At 44.1% G+C, this 18674-nt stretch overlaps 1 protein-coding gene across 1 annotated transcript in view; it reads left to right on the plus strand.

Moving 5' to 3' along the window:
* Positions 1-18674, plus strand: part of TRAPPC3L (trafficking protein particle complex subunit 3L) — a 175673-nt gene that overhangs the window by 44181 nt on the left and 112818 nt on the right. The window contains exons 2-4 of the mRNA XM_075340034.1: positions 11151-11198; positions 12308-12405; positions 16223-16322. Coding sequence (XP_075196149.1) covers positions 11151-11198; positions 12308-12405; positions 16223-16322 — 246 coding nt within the window. The remainder of the gene's footprint in view (positions 1-11150; positions 11199-12307; positions 12406-16222; positions 16323-18674) is intronic.

The following is an 18674-nucleotide window of genomic DNA, read 5'->3' on the forward strand; positions in this document are numbered from 1 at the left end:
TAAGTGCTGGGTTGCTTGAGCCTCTCCCCGACCTAGGGTCCAGTACCCTGACGTGCTTTCGGTCCCAGACCGGCCATTGTACTTGCGCTACTGACCGTCCTCCAAGACTAAGTCCAGGTACCCAGTCCCAATATCCTGCGACCGGGTCTCTGACTCCTCCGGGTCCAGACCACCGTCTGCAACCCAATCTTCTCCTCCCCGGAAGCCACATGTTCCCTCCTAGCTCCTCACTGCTCGAGGGCTACCACTCAACTCTCCCTTCGCTCCCGTGGAGTCAACTGACTAGTCACCTCCCACCTCCCTGCCTTACCCCTAGGTGGGCGGCCCTATTCTAGTTTAGCAGCCCACTGGTGTGCCTGACAGGGTGTGGTGCAAGGTGTGATTGGGATTTTTGGATGCTGATTGAGGCAGTGCTGCAGGTTAGGAACCCGGAACCAAGAGGGATTGAGTCCTGCACTAAGAATAAACAGCGTTCCGTCCCCTGTGACGCCCTGACTAGTCCAGGGGTGTCACATAAACATGTCAGCAAACACCCTAGAAACAAGCAAGATGATGCTGTTTTATCAGGTGATTTAATCTTGTTTGCCAAAATGAAAATCCTCATTATTGGCAGCACATAGCCTGCAAACAGGGTATAGTCTGCCTGTAACATGATACTGTAAAGGGAGAGAGCGGTCATTAATTATTCTTCATCACCCTGTGTAAAGAGATTGGCAATCATGCACTGAATGACTTGAGTTTAATAGACTGATGCTCATTCTGACATCAGGTCGTGTAAATGCACCCTGAATATTTCTGTGATGGTTCAATATGTGAGTGTCGCGGGCGGAGGAGGGGACGCTGCACTCTCCCACTGCTCGGGTCCGGCTGCTGCTGCTGCTCGGTGGTGGCTCGAGCGGTGGGCCGGATCCCGGGGACTCGAGCGGCGTTCCTCGCTCGTGAGTGAAAAGGGTGGGGATTGGATTGTGGGGATTTGGTTATTGTCCGTGACGCCACCCACGGTTGTGGTGAGATTGGTGACACCACCGCTGCTCTGGACGGGGATCCCGGGAGCGATGACAGGGAGCAGCCTGATGTTAGTTCTCCCTTCCGTGGGTAGGGGGTTGGTTGTCCCGGGGCCCGGTGATGGGGTAGGGATAGATGGCAGGCGGGTTACAGGGCCTGGCGAGGTGCAGGGTCGCGGGGGCAGCGCTGTGCCGCACGGCACGGTGGTACTCACTCAGCCAATGATGAAGACACAGTTCTCGGTAAAACACACGGCTGGATGGACGGGTCCCACAGACGGCTGCGGTGTTTCTCCTCCCGGCAGGTTGATGGTGACTGCCTTTCCCTGCACCTGTGTAAAGTGTGTACGGTTCCAATGGGTTCCCACCGGTAACCCGCTCCCCCAGCTTGGATATGGGCTGAAGGAGCCCCTTTTGCCTGCAGGCTCTGGCCCTGGGAACTTTAGCCTTGGCGGTGACTGTGTTTCCCTCTAACGGTTGGACGGTTGCCTTCTGACGGGACTTGGCTGCTGGGAAACCCAGGAGGTTCCCTTCGCTAACGGATTTGGCAAATTCACAGCGACTCCTAGCCTTGCCGGGGTCCGTAAGCCCCTGCCGGATGGTGCTGGCTTCTCTTTGCGTACCGGTCCGGTACCGCCGGGCAACCGCCCGTCCACGGTCCTTACGGCTCACTCCAATAGGCCACTCGTGCAGACGGTCACCACCGTCTGCCAACCTTGCTGATCCGTCCGGGCCACACACCCGTACCAACTTCAGGCTGCTCTTTTACCACTTTCCTTCCTTCCACTTTCAACTCCAAACTCAATCTCTCTCCACTCCTCAACTCATCTGCCTGCTTTTCCCGCCTCCAGGACTGTGAACTCCTCGGTGGGCGGGACCAACCGCCTGGCCCACCCCCTGGTGTGAACATCAGCCCCTGGAGGAAGGCAACAAGGGTTTTTGTCTGACTTAGGTGTGCCTGACCGGGAGTGTGGGGTGTGTTGGTGTTGTTCTCTGTGGCCCCTGGCTTGTCCAGGGCGCCACATGAGCACTTGGGGCCCTGTCTAATTTTTCCCAGGGCTACAACCCAGGGCTACAATTTGTCTGAAACCTACTCTGATAACAGGACACCATTATTATTAACATCATACGGAAGTAGTGATTTTGCACTGGGCCCAAGACCTTAGTTAAAGGGGTATTCAGATTTCCAAGATCCTATCCCAATTTGTAGTAGGTGTAGTAATAATAATATTATCAAATATCTCCAATTAGAAATGTAGTATAGTTCTCCTGATATAGGCATTAACCATGTTTCCCATGTCTCTTACTTCATGTGTAGGGCCTTAGGTGTATACATGGTTACGTCCACTTATATAGTGACAGTCAGTTGCTCGTGGTTATAAACATGGATGCCTAAGGCCTTGCACATGAGGTAAGAGACATGGGAAACATGGCTAATGGCTATATCAGGAGAACTATACTACATTTCTAATTGGAGGTATTTGATAATATTATTTCGCCTACTACATATTGGGATAGGATCTTGGAGATGGGAATACCCCTTTAATCCTCTGTAGAATTGCATGTGGTAGGGGCCGACAGACTATATCATTTTTTTAACCAGCTAACACCACAGTTAATGGTATATTAATGATTTTAACCGCTTCCCGACCCTTGACGTAACTGTACATCATGGAAATTGGTGCCTTTCCGACCTATGACGTACAGTTACATCATGGTGATTGCGGGGGTTCCTGCGTTGTACCCCCGTGATCACCGTCGGGTCACCGGCTGATGTTACAGCCGGGACCCGGCTCTCGCTGCCAAGAGTGTGTCCCCGTGCTGCTCCCAGCAGATTAACCCCCTAAATGCTGCGATCAATGTGATCGCAGCGTTTAGGAGGCAGAGAAAGGAAACCTTTCTTTGGCGATCGAATCACTGTAATACGATCACAGGGATCCGATTGCTACCATGGTAACCTAGGGTCGTCACCATGATGATCCCGGGTTACTGAGCTACAAATTGCCTCACAATATAAAGAGAAGTGCTGCACACCAGTGACCAGTGTGCAACGGGCATAAATATAAAGCATAAACTGCTGTATGAATACTGGCATGAAAAATACAATAGCTATATGTGAGAATGAAAATATGACAATGGAATCTGCATAACTGCCATGAACTTAAGAATAAAGAGAAATTTAGCTATTGAATTGATCAATACAACGGAGCCCCAACACCTCGTCATGGTATTCTCTTACATACATGCGATCGCAGCGTTTAGGAGGCAGAGAAAGCAAACCTTTCCCTGGCGATTGAATCACTGTAATGCGATCACAGGGATCCGATTGCTGCCATTGTAACCTAGGGTCGTCACCATGATGATCCCAGGTTACTGAGCTCCAAATTGCCTCACAGACCATTCTAGATGCACGGTGCGAGGTAAAGTGTCAGAGCTGCCGCTGCAGGTCTGCAACTTATAATCCACTGCAGTGTAAATGTATGCATATATATATATATATATATATATATATATATATATATAAAAAATCAAACACAAAATGTACATATATTTGGTATTGTCGCGTCCATAACAACCCAATCTATAAAACTGTGACACTAGTTAATCCCTGCAGTAAACACAGTAAAAAAAAATGATGCAAAAACTATGTTTTTTCATCATATAGCTGACATAAAAGTGGAATAAAATGTCATATATAGATAAAAATGTTACCACTAAAAACGTCATCATGTCCCTCAAAACACAAACCACCATAGAGCTCCATTAGTGGAAAAACAATACAGCAATGTGAAATCTTTTTTTATATATAAAATTGTTTTTATGCTGTAACATAAAAAAACTAGATAAATGTGCTATCGTTGTAATCATATTGACCCAAAGAATAAATCTGTCATCACTTTACAAGGTGAACGGCATAACAAAAACAAACAAAAAACTATTCATAAATTGGTGTTTCTTCATGACTCTACCTCACAAAAAGTGGAATAGAAAACGATCAAAAAATATTATGTGGCCCAAAATAATACCAATAAAAACTCTAACTCATTCTGCACAAAATAATCCCTCACATGACTCAGTTAACAGCAAAATAAAAAAAACTATAGCCTTCAAAATTCAGTGATGCAAAAAAACTTTATTTTGTAAAAAGCGTTTTTAGTGTGATAGTAGCCAAACATAGAAAAACTGTATAAATCTAGTATCACTGTAATCATACTGACCTGAGGAATAAAGCCGCCAAATCACTTATATCGCATGGTGAACAGCGTAAAAAATAAATAAAGCCAATTCTTCAACTGCTATTGATTTGTTCATTCTGCCTCTAAATGATAGGAGTATGGCACAGCTCATAATTATCGTGCGCTACACGCTGAGTGCTTACACCCGTGATTACATGTTAGGGTATGTGCCTATAATCGGGAATGGCAGCATTTTGGATGCAGCATATTGTCGCTGCGTCTAAAACGCAGCATTGTACAGTACAAGCACAGTGGATGGGATTTATAGCACTCTCCTGCCAACTGTGCTTCTTTTCTCCACAGCGTAAACTGACATTTGGTGCAGCTTACCATCCTGTCAATTTATACTTGCGGAGACTCGAGTGTTCTCACCTAGGAAAGCAGAGCAAATGTCCACAGAACCCCAAACCCTGATTGTGGGCATGAGCAGCTACAGTCTCCTGCAAAGAATACTTGCATCTCTGCAGGAGAAGACACACTGCGTCCAGGACACACCGTGTGAGGATAGTAGGCACATACCCTTAATCTCTGAAAAAGATGCTTCAGACAAAATTCCCAATGGAAAATTCACTGTAATGAGGCAGGGGGAGTCACATTGACCTTATGTCTGGCCTGTGGTCAGGCGATGTCCATATTTAAATTCTTCTTTTTAGGTGTGCACAAAAGCATGGTCATCAACAGTTTTGTTCACCTTTGAAAAGACGGACACTGCTGAGCAGAGGCCAAACAGAATCTGGAGTAACTCTGCTGTCTCATTAGTGAATGGATCCATTGCGAGTTTCTCCTAAATCACGTATTTCAGAGATGTAGATGGAAACCCCAATGTAAGTGATCAGCATAGAGCACAGGATGAATGAGAACTGACCCAAAATGTTGTGTACCAAAATCGTCACCAAATAGCATTCAACTCAACCCACAAAAACACAAGTCCCCATTCAGGTCCATGATCGGTTAACGGAAATATAGGGGGCTTCCACATTACATGTAGCACAAAGGCTCTGGAAAAATACTATGGCTCCCTCCCTAAACCATCACTACACCCATAGATGAATTCCCAGAAGGGTGCAATTTCCAAAATTTGGTCACTTCAGGGGGATTTCCTTTAGTTCTGGCACTTAGGGGCTCTCCAATTGTAGTCCAAAACTATTCTAAGAAAATCTGTGCTCCAAAAATGAAATGGCGCTCCTTCTCATCCGAGCCCTGTGGTGCAACCGAACAGTACTGTACAGTCACATGAGGTATTGCCATGTTCATGAGAAATTGTTTAACACATTATGGGGCCTTTTTAACCTATTCTTCTTGTGAAAATTGGAAATCTGGGGTTAAAAACAACATTTTAGTGGTAAAAATGTAATTATTTTTTGTCCACCGCCCAATTGTATAAAATTTTGTGACACACGTGTAGTGTCAATATGCTCACTGCACCCCCGGATAAATTCATTAAGGGGTACAGATTGTAAAATGGGATTAGTTGTCATGGGGTTTTGCTGTTCTGGCACCTCAGGGGCTCTGCCAATGTGACATGGCACCCACAAACCATTCCAACTAAATCTGCCATAGCACATGTCCCCCTCCCTGCGTGGAGTGTTTTTTTTTTTTTACTGTTGACTGATGGAATGATTGTTAGTTAATAAAAGTGCAATTTTGAAATAATCCTCAAGTCTGTGGTGCATCACCGGAGAAAAAAATTTAGTTCGTTTTTTAAATGTGATGTGGTCCCTAAATAAAATTGTTTTGTAATTTTTGTTTAAAAATTGAGAAATTGCTGATGAACTCTGAACCCTTCTAACTTCCTAACAAAAAAAAATATGTTTCAAAAATTACACTGATGTAAAGTAGACATGAGGGAAATGTTATTTATTGACTATTTTGTGTGACATAGTTCTCGGACTTATGGGCGCATCCTTGATTCTTGACATGTCTGCGTTTTTTGATGCCAACTGCTCGGTCTGCAAAAATACATAGACATGTGAACAGCCCAATTGATGACAATAGTTATTAGTTAGTAATAGTAATTAGTTAAGAGTTCTATCTGTGAAAAACACAGCTAGAAATTGTAGGAGAAAAACTGATGTCTGAATGGGCCCTAAGAAGTGGATAAGTGGATATAATAAAAGGAGGGGGAAGGACGGTAAATAGGAAAGATTCTATATCTCTTTTTTTATCACTCCCAGTTTGAGCTTCAGAAAATGCTTTAAAACAGTACCGTAAGGTGGTTCTACCAACATTTTTTTTTATTACTCCTTTACCCCTAAAGTCTTGTATTCACCTTCCTGACAAGGCCATTTTTTTCAATTCTGACCCATGTCACTTTGACAGGGTATAACTTTGGAACCCTTCAAAGGATCCCAGTGATTTTGAGATTTTTTTTATGACATTGTAATTCATGATAGTGGCAAACTTAAAATTATATTTTTGCATTTAATTGTGAAAATATGAGAAATTTAACAAAAATTTTGAAAATTTCAATTTTCAAACTTAAATTTTATTCCTCTAAATCTCAGAGTTATATCACACAAAACAGCTAATAAATAAGATTTCCCACATGTCTACTTTACATCAGCGCAAATTTTGAAAGGGTTCAGGTTATCAGCAACTTCTAATTTTTTCAACAAAATTTGCATAATGTAGGGACCACATCACATTTGAAGTGACTTTGAGAAGCTCAAGTAACAGAAAACACCCAAAAGTGACGCCATTCTAAAAACTGAACTCCTCAAACTTCTCAAAATCACATCCAAGAAGCTTATTAACTATTTAGGTGCTTCACAGGAACTAAAGCAACATGGAAGGAAGGTAAAAAATTAAATTAATTTAAAAAGTTACTTTAGCCCCAAATTTTGCATTTTTACATGGGTAACAAGAAAAAAATGCACCTTACAGTTTGTTGTGCAATTTCTCCTGAGTACACTGTTGCTGACCATGTGGTGGAAATCTACTGGTTGGGCGCACAGCAAGGCTTGTAAGGGAAGGAGCTCCTTTTGATTTATTGAGTGCAAAATTATCTGGAATTGTAAGCGAATGCCACGTTGCATTTGGAGAGATTCTGATGTGCCTAAACAGTGGAGCTCCCCTATAAGTGATGCCATTTTGGAAGCTAGGCACCTCAAGGAATTTATCTAGATGTTTGGTGAGCACTTTGAACCCCAGGTGCTGCAAAGAATTTTGCAACATTGAGCAGTAAAAATAGAAAAAAAAAATGCATTTTACCACAGAAATGCTTTAACCTCAAATATTTCATTTTCACAAGGGTAACAGGAGAAAATGCACCATACAATTTGTTGTGCAATTTCTCCTGAGTACACTAATACCTTACATGTCGTGGAAATATACTGTTTGGGTGCATGGCAGGGCATGGAAGGAAAGGAGTGCCATTTGAATTTTGAATGGAAAATTAGCTTGAATCGTTACCAGACGCCATGTCACGTTTGGAGAGCCCCTGTGGTGCCTAAACAGTGGAGCCCCCCCAGAAGTGACCCCATTTTTTAAACACCTCAAGGAATTTATCTAGATATTTGGTGAGCACTTTGAACCTCCAGGTGATTAACAGAATTTTGTAACCTTGAGCTGTAAAAATGAAAAATACATTTTTAACCACAAATGTGTTTTAGCCCCAATTTTTTTCCTTTTCGTAAGGATAACAGGAAGAAGTGAACCATACAATTTGTTGTCCAATTTCTTCTGACTACACCAATTCCCCATATGTGGTTGAAAACTACTTTTGAGGCACAGTGCAAAGTGAAAAAGGGAATGAGCGCCATATTTTAGTTCAAATTTAGTTGGAATGCCATGCAATACTGGTAGAGCCCCTGATGCGCCAGAACAGCAGAAAGCCCCAACCAGAGACGACATTTTTACAAACTACCACTCAATAAATTCATCTAGGGCTGCAGTGAGCATATTGACACCATAGGTGTGTCACAAAATGTTATACTATTGGGCAATGAAGAAAAATAATCACACTAAAATATTGTTTCAACACCAGATTTCCAATTTTCACAAGGGGAATAAAAAATGGTGGAAATTGTGTTACACAGTTTCTCCTGAACATGGCAATACCCTACATGTGGTTATACAGTATTGTTTGGCCGCATCGCAGGGCTCGTGAGGGAAAGAGTGTTGATTTTTGAAGAACAGATTTTTCTAGAATAGTTTGCAGACTCCATTTGCAGAGCCCATAAATGACAGAACAACAGAACCCCCCTCAAATTACCACATTTTGGAAATTACACTCCTCTGGGAATTCATCTATGGATTTAGTGATGATTTAGTCTGTGGAAAACGCCCACTGTGTCAAATGCAGTGAATGTTGCAGAATTAAAAATTGCAAATAAGCCCTTGTCATGCCGAATACATTGCAGTGCCCGTAAATTGTGCCCAGCTTGTGCTTCTGGAGAGTTGCACTGCGTAAATTAAGCGGATTCTCCTCACTACAATAATGCCAAACATGTAGATGCTAACTGTGGTGTAGGCACATTGTGGGGCTCAGAAGGGTAGGGGACATTTTAATTTGGAAGTGCAGATTTTGCTGGATTTCTTTTTTGAGGAGGAACCATAGGGTTTTTCCAGAGCCTTTGTGTTACCACTATTGTGCAAGCCTCTTATGTTTCCATTAACAGATGATGGACCTGAGTGTGGACTTGTCTTTTTGTGGGTTGAGTTGAATGCTATTTGGTGGCGATTTGGGTACAGAACATTTTGAATCAGTTCACATTTATCCTGTGCTCTATGCTGAGCGCTTACATCAGGGTTATCATTTACATCTCCAAAATACACGATTCAGGTGAAACCCCCAACATATCCATTCACTAATAAGGCAGCAGAGTTACTCTGCACTCCGTTTGGTCTCTGGTCAGCGGTGTCTGTCTTTTCAAAGGTGAACAAAACTGTAGCTGACCGCACTTTTTTGCATGTCAAAAAAGACAAGTAAAAAGGTGGAAGCTGCCACACCATAGGCCAGAAGGGGGGTTCAAAGTCACTCACTCTGCCTCATTACAGTTAATTCTCCATTGGTAATTTTGTCTGAATCCCGTTTTTCAGAGGTTTACATGTACTCCCCAGTGTAAGCTTTCACACCATAAAAACAATTTTAGACCAAAAAAAATAGTGTTTGCATTGCTGTATTCTGAGAGCTTTAGCTTTTTTTTACTGGCGTAGCTGTATGGTGGCTTGTTTTTGTTTGATAAGATGTTTTTAGTGGTACCATTTTTCTCCATATGTGACATTTTATTCCATTTTTTTTGTCGGCTATATGATGAAAAGACACTGTTTTTGCAAAAATTTTTATTTATTTTTTTACTATTAACTAAAGGGGTAAACTAGTATGACAGTTTTATAGATCGGGTTGTTATGGATGTAGCAACACCAAATATGTGTATTTTTTAACATAAATTTAAATATTTATTGGAATCATTTTTGGGGGGTTCTTTATTTTCAGATTTTTTTTAGATTTTTACCAATCTTTTTAATTTTTTTATTTAGTCCCTTTTTGTGACACTAACTTTCAGTGCTCTGTTCACTGATCTAATCCACTGCAATGATTGATCATTGTATTATCAGTATATTATATGTCAGTGCTGCACTACCCTTTGCCTTACACACCATGCATCTGGTATAGTGTGTGAGGCTTTCCCTAGCTGGGTAACCCGAAGTTCATCATGGTGATGATCCAGGGTTGCCATGGCAGCGATCGAGTTCCTGAGATCGCATTACAGGAACCTGATCACTTGGGAGAGGAGTGTGATTCTCTCCCTGCCACCTAAATGTTGCGATTAGAACTGAGGGGATCCGTGGAATTTCGGGTTCTGCTGGTCCAGCTGAACTTTTTTAAGGTTCAATTTTGGACCAGGACTTGAACTGAACTACATCTGAAGTCACTGATTGGGCAGTTCGGCTCTCCACCCACATACAGCAAGCCATAAACAGGATACATCCAGGGGAGGGTAGGCGGGGTTTTTTCAATTTATTGGGGGTGCACACTATATTTGATTACACTGTTTTTACCGACAGTGTGAGCTGTTCAAATACTGCAAGCTGCTCGCACCAGGCCGAGCAACGTGCATACCCAACCACAGCGATACTTGTGTGAGAGGTTTGCATTGGTAAAGCACCCGAACTCGGAACCCGAACTTTGATGTACTGGGAACGTCATGTGGTGCTAAGGCACTAACAACAATGATGTACCTAGTACGTCCCATGTTGGTAAGGGATTAGATGGAATCTATCAGCAGGTTTTTGCTGTCTCATCTGATAGCAGCATGATACAGGCAAACAGACTGAATCCAATGATCAGTCACTTAGATTACTGGGTGCAACCGTTATTTTTAGATTTGGCATGTAGCAGAGCTGAGAGAGCTGTCCCCACCCACACCAGGCTGTCATTATAGGCTTTTCAGAAGAGGGGGCATGCTGTACTGTCCTGGGCGTGACATAGAAGTTTGAGCAATGAGAAGTCTTGCTGTGTCCTGCTGTTTAAACAAGCATAGCAAATAAACCACAGATCGGACCTTGACAAGACAAGCATTCCTGAATTCTCTATGTAACCCTTGTACATGTAGTCTTCAGCTTCCATACCATAAACCTGCTGACAAATTCCCTTTAAACTTGAGTTGTTTGAGTCAAGACTAAGCGGGGATCCATCAGGAAGGACAAGTATGAATCCTTCATTTACATTTCTCTTTACTTTTTCATTTACTTCTGATTTTACGTAAGCAAAATACAACAAAAACTACAATATATATTTTTTATTTAAAAAAAAACCCAAAACAAAAAAAAATAAATAAAAAAAAAACAACAATATGTGTGTGAAAATATCCCTGCAGTGTTAAGCACAACTGTTGAATTGCATGTCTGTGTATATCTCAAGCCTTTCTATTAGCATTTTAAATTGTTTTATCATTAATATTTTCAGGATTGGAATTTACCAGCTATCTCTTCCTCTGCTTCGGCACATAACATTGTAAGTACATCTCCAGTATAATGTGGTATTAAAAGTTGGCAGTTGTTTTATTTATATATTCACTTATTTTTAAATAATGTTTATTATTATTACTATCTCTATTATTATTATTATTATTATTATTATTATTATTATTATTATTAGAGGTATATAGTGAAGTAGGGAAGGTTCACCTGAATGCCAAATTTTCTTTACAGAAAAAAAACATTGTTGCACATTTTAACCTGGTAAAAAAATCTATAAACACTGTCACCGACAGTGTTTAACTGTAGCATTGTAATGATTTGTGATTTTTAGTACATTGCTATGTCTCTTCATTTTGGGAGAATGCAGTGGAATCCAAAACATTATAAAATTAGTACATGTAGAACACACTCCAATATACTATGTTGCCCCATTCGGAGGCAGACCGTTCTTGCACACAGCCTTGTATACAAAGTTTTGGTACATGAAGTTCTAAATAAAGCCTATTTTAGTCAAATCTAGGATTAGATAGCATAAAGATAGTAATTGGCAATTTTAATTTTGGCTAGGAAAGCTGTGGCAGAACTGCACTGTGTAAATACAACCAAAGAATAACACCGCTGTATGAGGGATATTATATATTAATATTTAGACTGGTTATAATCCCTATGAGACTTTCTATCCTACGGAGCTGTACAATCTTGTTCACAATAAACTTTCTTTAGTAGACCAAGATGATACATTATAGCTGTCATGGCAAGTGGCCAGTAGGGAGCTTCTGTGGTCAGATAGTTGAATTATGTAACATCTGGTCAGAAAAAAAGTGTTTGATGAAGTTCCAGGGGTCAAGTATAAAAACATTACCAGTACTCATTGGACTGTCAGTTGCAAACATGATGAGGCATGTTGTCATATGAAAATGTTTTAAAAGAGGTTGCTCTGGCATATTAGAAATGCTGGAAAGCTTTGCCACATCATATTTACAATAACTTATCTAAGGTCTCATTCACACAAGAATATCTTGAATAAGTAGCAAATATTTACTGTTGACTATATTTTGATATTACTAATTTGCATGTTGTATAACCTTTATTATTATTATTATTATTATTATTATTATTATTACCTTTTCTCCTTTGTTGTAGAGCAGAGATCTCTTTGTTCTCACTTACGGTGCTTTTGTGGCACAATTGTGCAAAGATTACGACAATGATGAGGAAGTTAACAAATACTTGGATGCAATGTAAGTATTTAGTATATGTCATTTTTTTATACATATTGATTGGAGGAACAATTGTTTTAATATAATGTAATATGATAATTCCACATTTTTGTTTTGGTTTTTTTTTCTACTATCTATCAAAGAAAGACATACAGTTTTGGGCAACAAACTGCACAAAAAAAATAAAGGTTAAAAACATAATAGACTAGAGAAAAAGAATGGATGAAATAAGGGGATGGACATAATAATCTTGAACATACCGTATTTTTCGGAGCATAAGACTCACTTTTTTTCCCCCAAATGTTGAGGGAAAGGGGGGGGTGCTGGTGTGGGCTCCCGTGCGAGCGGGGGACGGGATACGCTGGTAACCATGGTAGCATAGTTACCAGCGCATCAAGGTCCTGCAGCGGCGGAACATACACACAAGCACACACATAACAGCACACACACACACATACACACACACACACATCAGATCACACTCACTCTCACACACACCTCACACACACATCACATCGCATCCACACACTCACAACATCCTGGGATATCGCTTGCTTCTCGGCGCCGATACTGTGCTGTGAGCTTCCAGGACCTGCCGGAGGATCACATGGCCAGAAGCATGTGGTATCTCCGGATGTTGTGAGTGTGAGCGCGTATGTGCAATATCGTCAATGTGTGTGTGCGTGAGTGTATGCGATCGTGTGTGTGCGTGTATGCGATCGGGTGTGTGTGAGTGTATGCGATCGGGTGTGTATGCGATCGGGTGTGTGTGAATGTATGCGATCGGGTGTGTGTGAATGTATGCGATTGGGTGTGTGTGTGTGTGTGAGTGTATGCGATCGGATCTGTGAGTGTCGGCAGAGGAGCACGGCGTGCTGGAGGAGGCTGGGAGGAGAGAGGCTGATCCTGGGGAAGGCTGGGAGGGGGAGGGGGGAGGCTGAGAGAAGAGAGGCTGAGGCTGGGGTAGGCTAGGCTGATCCTGGGGAAGGCTGGGAGGGGGAGGCTGGGAGGGGGGAGGATGAGAGAAGAGAGGCTGGGGGAAGCTGAGGCTGGGGTAGGCTGGAAGGAGAAAGGCTGATGCTGGGGACAGAAAAGGCTGATGCTGGGAGGAGAAAGGCTGATCCTGGGGAAGGCTGGGAGGGGGAGGGGGGAGGCTGAGAGAAGAGAGGCTGATGCTGGGGTAGACTAGGCTGATCCTGGGGAAGGCTGGGAGGGGGAGGCTGAGAGAAGAGAGGCTGGGGGAGGCTGAGGCTGGGGTAGGCTGGAAGGAGAGAGGCTGATGTTGGGGACAGAAAAGGCTGATGCTGGGAGGAGAGAGGCTGATGCTGGGAGGAGAGAGGCTGATGCTGGGAGGAGAGAGGCTGATGCTGCGGACAGAGAGGCTGATGCTGCGGGCAGAGAGGCTGATGCTGGTGCAGCATGGGGGATGGAGCACGATGGGGGGTGTGCAGCATGGGGGATGGAGCACGATGGGTGCACAGCATGGGGGATGGAGCACGATGGGGGGTGCGTAGCATGGGGGATGGAGCACGATGGGGGGTGCGCAGCATGGGGGATGGAGCACGATGGGGAGTGCGCAGCATGGGGGATGGACCACGTTTGGGAGTGCGCAGCATGGGGCATGGAGCACATTTGGGAGTGCGCAGCATGGCGGATGGACCACGTTTGGGAGTGCGCAGCATGGGGGATGGAGCACATTTGGGAGTGCGCAGCATGGCGGATGAACCACGTTTGGAAGTGCGCAGCATGGCGGATGGAGTACGTTTGGGAGTGCGCAGCATGGCGGATGGACCACATTTGGGAGTGCGCAGCATGGCGGATGGAGCACGTTTGGGAGTGCGCAGCATAGCGGATGGACCACGTTTGGGAGTGCGCAACATGGCGGATGGAGCACGTTTGGGAGTGCGCAGCATGGCGGATGGAGCACGTTTGGGAGTGCGCAGCATGGCGGATGGAGCACGTTTGGGAGTGCGCAGCATGGCGGATGGAGCACGTTTGGGATTGCGCAGCATAGCGGATGGAGCACGTTTGGGAGTGCGCAGCATGGCGGATGGAGCACGTTTGGGAGTGCGCAGCATGGCGGATGGAGCACGTTTGGGAGTGCGCAGCATGGCGGATGGACCATGTTTGGAAGTGCGCAGCATGGCGGATGGAGCACGTTTGGGAGTGCGCAGCATGGCGGATGAACCACGTTTGGAAGTGCGCAGCATGGCACATGGAGTACGTTTGGGAGTGCGCAGCATGGCGGATGGACCACGTTTGGGAGTGCGCAGCATGGCGGATGGAGCACGTTTGGGAGTGCGCAGCATAGCGGATGGACCACGTTTGGGAGTGCGCAGCATGGCGGATGGAGCACGTTTGGGAGTGCGCAGCATGGCGGATGGAGCACGTTTGGGAGTGCGCAGCATGGCGGATGGAGCACGTTTGGGAGTGCGCAGCATGGCGGATGGAGCACGTTTGGGAGTGCGCAGCATGGCGGATGGAGCACGTTTGGGAGTGCGCAGCATGGCGGATGGAGCACGTTTGGGAGTGCGCAGCATGGCGGATGGACCATGTTTGGAAGTGCGCAGCATAGGGGATGGAGCACGATGGGGAATGCGCAGCATGGGGGATGGAGCACGATGGGGGGTGCGCAGCATGGGGGATGGAGCACGATGGGAGGTGCACACCTCCCCCCAACACACACACGCGCACTGCACAACACACCACACACACACACTGGGAACCACAAACACCGCCCTACACAGACGCCACACACACACAACACTCAGCACACAAACACCGCGGCATACATAAATATACGCACATACCGCACAACACACACATTGCACAAAACATACCTCACCCCAAAACACACCACACACACACAAACCACGCAACACACACAAACAACGCTCCACAAACAACGCAACACACGCAACACACATACAACACCGCTCTCACCTCCCGCCACACCCAGACAACACCCAGAACATGTACAGCCCCTACACAAACACTTGGCAACTACACACAACAACATCTATATACATATATAACAAAAATCATACATTAACTACACAATAAATTCTAGAATACCCGATGCGTTAGAATCGGGCCACCTTCTAGTTTATATATAAAAGGTATATTTGTATGGGTCATTGTAGCATTCTAAATCTTATTAAGACATATGTGCCCCTCCTTCAATATGTAGTAATGTCCCCCATCCTGGGCCCCTTCCTGGTATATATGAGCGCATCCTTGTATATATGTCCCTATCCGGTTATATATGTCTCCCATCTTGGCATATAAGTCCTTATCCTGGGGCCCATGCTGGTATATGTCTTTATCTTGAGCCATTTCCTTCTCTATATGTCCCCGTCCAGCTCAAATGGATACAAAAATCCAAACACATTCTACTCTCTTTCCTCTGCTCCCACAATGTGCGATGTCCTCTGTAGCCAGCTCAGTGGCTGATATCTGACATCATTGTGCCCACTATGGCGATGCATGACCTCAACATTATGCACCCCCAGTCACTAGCATGTTGACGTCAGCTGCCGACCTCTATTTGGCTGGTGGCAAATATTGCCGAGCAGGGACCTGATAGGTCTTTTGCACCAATGCATTTCAACTGGTTGAACGTCTTCTGACGCACATCCAGCTGAAACAGGTACTGATGTCAGCGGGCCCCCTGCACCCCAGGGCCCTTTCGGGGTTGCTACCTCTTTGACCACAATCGTTATGCTACTGATAGGCTACCTTCCTTTACTCATTTGACATTTTATAGTGTACAGTTCTTTACGTCTTTCATTTATTTTCCCATTTTAATTCCATCAAACATTATTTATTCTATTTCTAGGGGATATAATATTGGAGTTCGTCTAGTAGAAGACTTTTTGGCTAACTCTGGGATTAAGAAGTGTCGAAGCTATAGCGAAACAGTGGATATAATTGCAAAGGTACAATATCTACATACTTATGACTTACATGTTGAATAAGTTGTTTCATTTCAGACATTTTAGAGTTTACATTAGGTTTTGGTCACATGCAACAGGTATATAGATTTCTTTATCCGCATTTAAGATTAATGGGACAGCTTTAGAAATGTATGAAATTTAGAAATATATGCTGTATGTGAATATACCTGGAACATCTGTCTGAGGCCACCGGTTCAAAAAGACTACCTCGCACAGACTTGGCATAAGCCACTCCATTTGGAAGATCCCAGAGATACCCCGATACCCTTTAACACCTATACAGGGATCTGGACTTACAACAGAATCCAGTTGAGTGCTACACATAGAAGGGCTGCTGTTCGAAAGTACTAACCAGACAACGGAATGGTTGCCATGCAGGTTCAAAGCCAAGAAGTCACATAGAGGATAAGATCAAGATCTGTAAAAATAGTCAGAAAAAGTAAACCGAGGTAAAAACAAGGAACAATCATAAGAAGAGAGGACTGAATCTGAGCAGCACCAGACTATATCTAGTAGCTTCCAAAATGTGGTGCTATCCAATAAGCTGATGTAAGAAGCTGATAAATTTAGCTGGACAGCACACACCCATTTTGTGAGACTGGAAAGCGCTGCAGGTCCTAGCCATTCTAACTTTAGTGGCTGGACAGAGTTTGCGCCATCCAGAGCTTCTGGTTCTGACATCTCTTCTATCACAAGCGCCACTCACAGAGTGAATACAGCGGTGCCTGATGACAGACTCAGCCATTGCAGGAGCAGATTCTGGTGGAGATGTGACAATAGCCTTACAGCTGCAACTCCCAGAATGCTTGTTTTGGTCTTCTAAATCGTATTTAGATGATCATAGAAACCTATATTGATTTAAGCTCACATGAATTATACTAATCCTCTAGTTGTGGCTATTCCATGTGAATTGTGTTATGCACATAAGTATTCCAACACGGTTAAAGAGGTAATATAGCCTATTTCACTGCACCTGCACCCGCACACGTCTGGCCCTTTTACAGACTGACATATCCCTAGCTGCACAACTAGAAACGCACAACTCAGACCTGTCTGAATACCATCAAGTTTTTTTTCACATCCCCTGAGGAACCAGAGGGGAGGTTACTACCACTACAAATCAAGATCGGGTAAGCGTGCAGAAAGTGACAAGGACCCAAGGTGTGGAAACATATAACACATGTACAAATGTACAAATTAAAAATAATAAATACAACCAAGGGTAAACCTCTTACAACCTAACAGGAAACAAAAAATAGGTGTAAGAAAGGCAAATGAGAAAACACAGAGAAAACAACACTGCTCTCTGCCGAAACCATTACCTGCAGGGCTGGAAGCCCTTAGCAGTAATCCACATAGAAACATAGCCAGCATTTTTATATATTTCCACACTTTTCTCATATTTTCACACACAAACAGATAAATTTATATATATATATATATATATATATTGTGAGGCAGTGACAGGGGTAATATTTGAAGACCGCTATGTGTCCCCCAGAATGTGTCTGGAAACCCTCTGAGTTTGCTATAGCTATTACTGGGAGTATAGCACAAAGGGTAACAGGGAGACAGATCCCTCCTCCCAGTCCAGGTTTTGTAGCAATTCTCATGTCCAGCATTTTCATTTAAACTCATGCAGAGCACAGCAGGGTGTGTCTCAGTTGAGAGCCAGGCTTGGTGAAGCTAATACATGCCGTGTGAGCTGGGCTGGCTCTGTGTGGAGTGAACACAGGCCAAGAGTGTCAGCCTAGGAGAACCTTATACAGATCCCTGCGGTTATCGGGGTCCTATGGTAACAAGACTTTTTGATGCAAAGAATTTGTCTATATGCACCGGCTGTGATCCGGAAGAGACTTTGACTGTGGGAAATTGGATCTATTTATGCTGCAACAATAAATAGACTGTTGGTGTGAACACGCTGCTGCCTCACTGCCTCACGTTTTTGCCCAAACAACGCTGCTACCTCACATTATGGTGGAGAATGCGGGCATGGCAGCCTGGTTGCTAAGGGCAATGGCCTAAGAGGTACTTACCCGGAAAAAAAAAAAAAAATGTTTTTTTTCTACTGACTGTTTGCGGTGGATCGGCGGGTCCACGAAGCCTGCAGGCGCTGCAGCCTGGTTGCTAGGGGCAACAACCCAGTTTTCACATGTTTATGATCAAGCCTGCAAAGTTACAGTTTACCTCAGCAGCCACTATGGAGGATCTTGTAAAGCAGCTGGCCCAGTCTACTGCTCAACGACAGCAGGTTTTTGCACAAACCAGTGCACAGCAGCAACAAGCTAATGCTCAGCACCAGCGGGCGTTAGCTCAGCAACAGGAGACAAACAG

The sequence above is a fragment of the Anomaloglossus baeobatrachus genome, chromosome 3 (assembly GCF_048569485.1).
Source record: "Anomaloglossus baeobatrachus isolate aAnoBae1 chromosome 3, aAnoBae1.hap1, whole genome shotgun sequence".
Lineage (NCBI taxonomy): Eukaryota > Metazoa > Chordata > Amphibia > Anura > Aromobatidae > Anomaloglossus > Anomaloglossus baeobatrachus.